General features: G+C 43.9%; 1 protein-coding gene across 1 annotated transcript in view; it reads left to right on the forward strand.

Annotated features, from left to right (window-relative positions):
* Window positions 1-699: 699 nt before the first annotated feature.
* The window catches only part of LOC310775837 (slit homolog 1 protein-like), a gene marked incomplete at both ends in the record, with an annotated part of 171,414 nt that continues 167,644 nt past the window's right edge, over window positions 700-4,469 (forward strand). Inside the window, one exon of the mRNA XM_083635964.1 lies at window positions 700-730. Within this exon, the coding sequence (XP_083492090.1) occupies window positions 700-730 (31 nt within the window). The remainder of the gene's footprint in view (window positions 731-4,469) is intronic.

Consider the following 4,469-nt stretch of genomic DNA (forward strand, 5'->3'; position numbering starts at 1 on the left):
TGTCTCGTCATAGAGGCGTGGTCAACGGGTCAGCATGGGGGAAATCCCCCCGTTCTCCCCATTCAGCATATAGTTAGCATTTAGCTGCTAGCCCAGCCCAGGCAGACATGCAGGATTGTGGATTCAACCACCGCAGTAAACGCACATCTGAACAGGCGTTTATGTACCTGCTCTTGAATCCCCAATCCTGTAGTGTAGAGCTGCGGGCAGCACCGTCCTTTGGTGAGTCAGCCCATTGAGATATATGGGGGGGGGTTTACCCCACTCGGGCACCAGCCGTATAACATTTGTTGTAACATTGTTTGGGCAATATGATAAATAATTGACCCTAGGCACCAAACAATCTGGTCCCTTGTGATTTGTTTATTTTAAAGATTAGATGCTTGATCTGTGCTCTCCATTATAAAGAGGTCTAAAGTTGCACTAGGTCACTTTGGACATTGGCAGCAAGACCGTTATCTCCCACTCTTGAGGTTTTGACTTGTCATTTCCTGTGGGTGGAGTTTTGAGTTGTCATTTCCTGTAGGTTTCAGAAATAACCAGGATTTCATTTTGGCAAATTGGGTGAGTTTACAGCGTCTCAATTAGTAGTGAATCAGATCAGATTTGGACACACCTAGATTCAGCTATACAGCATCTTGCTTACCTTGGCATGTCCACTTGATGCCTGGCTGTAGAAACCAGGCTGTTTTAATCATCATGTCTCGTCACCTCAGAGCCAAGACCTCAAGTCAGCCTAGGTAGTAGGAGGAAAGAAGTGTCCCCGGATGCTCTGAGATCTCCAGGGATCCGTTATAGAAACCTGGCGTCACCATGCAGGCTCGTGGAGAGCCTGCTTTCTATTACTGTTCAGTTTGAGATCCCGGTCGCCTGTTCCAGGTTTTTGCTGCAGTGTTATCGCTTGGTTTTAGCTCCAAAACGGTTTTATTGTAATTGTATTGGATTAGCTGCATAGCTAAATTATAACTCGCATCTATGAAACAATAACCGGTTTTAACGGTAACTGTGATAAAATTCCTTACGATAACTGTGCGCTTTGAAAAACATGGTAAATACTGTCCATCATCGACCAAAGTTGGCAACCGTCTCCGAGATGCAGACGCGCAGCCTTGGAGAAATGATATCACAGAGTGTATCGATCCTTTTTCGGTCTGAGTTTTCAATATAAAACTTGGTGAAATGATTTCTGTGAGTGTATTAGTGCTTTTTGAACATTTTCAGCACATTTGAACAATACCCTGATAATACTGATCACTGTCATCATGATATGAGATTTTCATATCGTTTCATCTCTACTCGCAACACATTTATTTACCCATCAATTTAATGGATGGTTTTCAGAGCAGAGTAGTTTTTTTCCCCGTAGCTCCGCTCTAGACCGGATTCACAACTGCAGAGCGAATGGCCCAAGAAGACTAATGTGATCAGAATCAGCTTTATTGGCCAAGTATGTAGAAGCACAAAGAGTTTGACTCCGGTTTACGTTGCTCTCAATGCCTCCAAGCTAAACAAACAGGCAGAGCGAGTTGACACAGGTACATTATAGGCATCGGCTTGTTTTGGTAAGGACAGTAGCCTTCACTAAAGCCCAATTGATGCTTCGTCTGCCGACACTTTTGAAACGGTCGCCGACAGAAATGAGGACTTGAGTCGACACTTTCAAGTGTCGGCGAGCAGTGTCTGCTACCTGCTGAAATGTCTAGTGTCGCTGACTACGTACATAGTATCGCGCAAGTCTGATTGGCTATATAGACGGCACGCGCTTGACTTCCTTGTTTTGGTTTTCACTCGATTGAAATGAATGAACGTGTCACCGCTATTTTTGTCAGCCTGTCCTTGATGTATGACTTCGTGAAAATCACAAAGAACGTCGTGACCAATTTCCCAGAGAGAGAGAGGAGGTGAGTTGTGTGCTTGTGTGTCGTTTATATGCGGCTGCAGCCAAGTACGTTACATCTTGCCTCCGAGGTGGTTTCACTGTGCGTTCCATTCCCTCTCTTGGCAGTCTGCACTGATAGCGTTCGGGTGTCACGTGACCGCTGAACCGAGGCGAACATTCACTGAAGTATAAATGCAACACCATGAGCGACACCTTCTTTTTCGTCTGCGACCATGTGCTGAGCGACACTTTCTAATGAGTATTAATTAAGCATAAGCCTTAAGCTTAACCTACAGGACTACTTTTTTAAGCTTTTCTCAAAGTACTGGAGAGCAGTGATGAAGGAAACATCAGCTTGGATCCCACATCAAAACCAGGCAACCGTAAACATGACTCATGTACTTTGATTTAATTTGATTCGACAATAGAAAAAGCAACAGTACAATAAATACATCATAGCTTTAAAAACTGACAAGGATGACACAATAAAGTCACAGACTTATTTCCATTGTGGTCCTATGTAGTCTCTGAACCAATCAGGAGCTAATATGTCTCATTGTTTTGACCTGTAACAGTAGTGGCAGCCTTGGGTAAATTAATGTAACACAGAAACACAATGCAATGCTACTGCAATGCATTGCATTGTGTCATTTAGCAGACTCTTTTGTCCAAACCACAATGTATCAACAAAAGCTGACCAGCGATATCTAACTTTATGGAACACATGGACTAACAAATGAACACTGTAAACACTCTTGGCCAATCAGCATCATTTGTAGAAAATGCAACAGATATATCGATAGTATCGATAAGTATCAATACTAAAAAGTTGAAAGGGATACAATACTCATTTGCAACTGTATCAATATCAGCAGTGCTTTCTCTTAATGAAAAATCAAACATACCACCGATTTCTCCCTCCCTGTCATTGGTGGGTATCTTTTGCTTCAACAAGTCCAAAGTATTCTGATAGGCTGATGACTAGAGCAGGGGTAATCTGCTGTGTTATGATAGGCTGATGACTAGAGCAGGTGTAATCTGCTGTGTTCTGATAGGCTGATGACTAGAGCAGGTGTAATCTGTGTAAAGTCAAAGTTTTTAATGAGTTTTATCAGGTCTAGAAGCGTGCATCTGTCCGTCCATCTGTCTTTGTTTATTTTTTATGCCTCTTGATGTGTTGTCATCCCGCCGCGTGGTATCGACAATGGTATCGAGCATCGATATTTTCCTGGGTATCGGTATCGAAGTAGAAATTCTAGTATCGTGACATCCCTAAACTCCAATGAGGAGGACATGAAATTGTGTGCAACATACAGCCAATCAAACTATTGTTGTAACACCGCCCTCAGGACATGAGTGTACGTCTGAAAATGCTGGAATGGACATCGCTGGTTCACGGAAGAGCAGCAGATCCTGAAGCTGCAGCCCAGAGACCATAAAAAAAAAATCGGATTTTTCACACCATATCCCGATTTCGGATCGATAGAGATATGGATAAAAAGCGGCCAATCAGTGGCATCTGAGATACGGTGCAGGACTGACGACCCAGGACGTTGCAAAGTCCCTCTGCCGATTTGATTTGGGGGGACAAAAGAACACAGGCCTATTCAAGGCTGCAACCAAATTATTATTTTCATTATCGATTAATCTGTTGATTATTTTCTCGACTAATCGATTAGTCATAAAATATCACTAAATGATGAAAAACGTCGATCACTTTTCCACCAAAGCTCAAGAGGACGTCCTCAAATGTCTTCATTTGTCCTGAGCCAACAGTCCGCAACCCAAAGATGATCCGTTTACTGTCATAGAAGACTAAAGGGGGAAAAAAACATTGATTGGTTTTCTGCCGATTGCAGCTCAATTCAGGATCAAAGTTACCTCTACGCTGGCAGCTTCCCCACGTACACGTCATTATTTAGCACATTCATCTAATAATGATCTTGCCAGTCGTGCCCCTTTGTCTTCCCATGTAAGCGTGGCTGGAAGTTTGGAGGCAGAAGATATGAGATGAGATCTAGTGACTTGACAGTCCTGGGATACGTGCATCTGCTCAGTCCTTCCAGGAATCAATTCAGACGCCGTGAAACCCCCCCCCCCCCCCGCTCCTCCTCCCCTGCCTCAGAAAGCCATTGTGACCCCAGTCAGAAGCAGGGGTCCCCCCCCTCCCTTCCCCCCAAGGATGTCAACATCTCCTTCCTTCCTTTGTTGCAGATTATCGCCGAGTGACTCGCTCAATGCATCTGGCACAATGGAGGCAGCCGGGCCGTGCCTGTGGCCAATTTGTTTTCCATCATGTTTGGAGAGCGCCTGGTTAAATTAACCCCTCATACATTAACCCCTCATACATTAACACCTCATACATTAACCCCTCGTACATTAACCCCTCATACATTAACACCTCATACATTAACCCCTCATACATTAACACCTCGTACATTAACCCCTCGTACATTAACCCCTCATACATTAACACCTCGTACATTAACCCCTCGTACATTAACCCCTCGTACATTAACCCCTCGTACATTAACCCCTCGTACATTAACACCTCATACATTAACCCCTCGTACATTAACCCCTCGTACAT

This window comes from Poromitra crassiceps, assembly GCF_964638095.1.
Source record: "Poromitra crassiceps genome assembly, chromosome: 4".
Lineage (NCBI taxonomy): Eukaryota > Metazoa > Chordata > Actinopteri > Beryciformes > Melamphaidae > Poromitra > Poromitra crassiceps.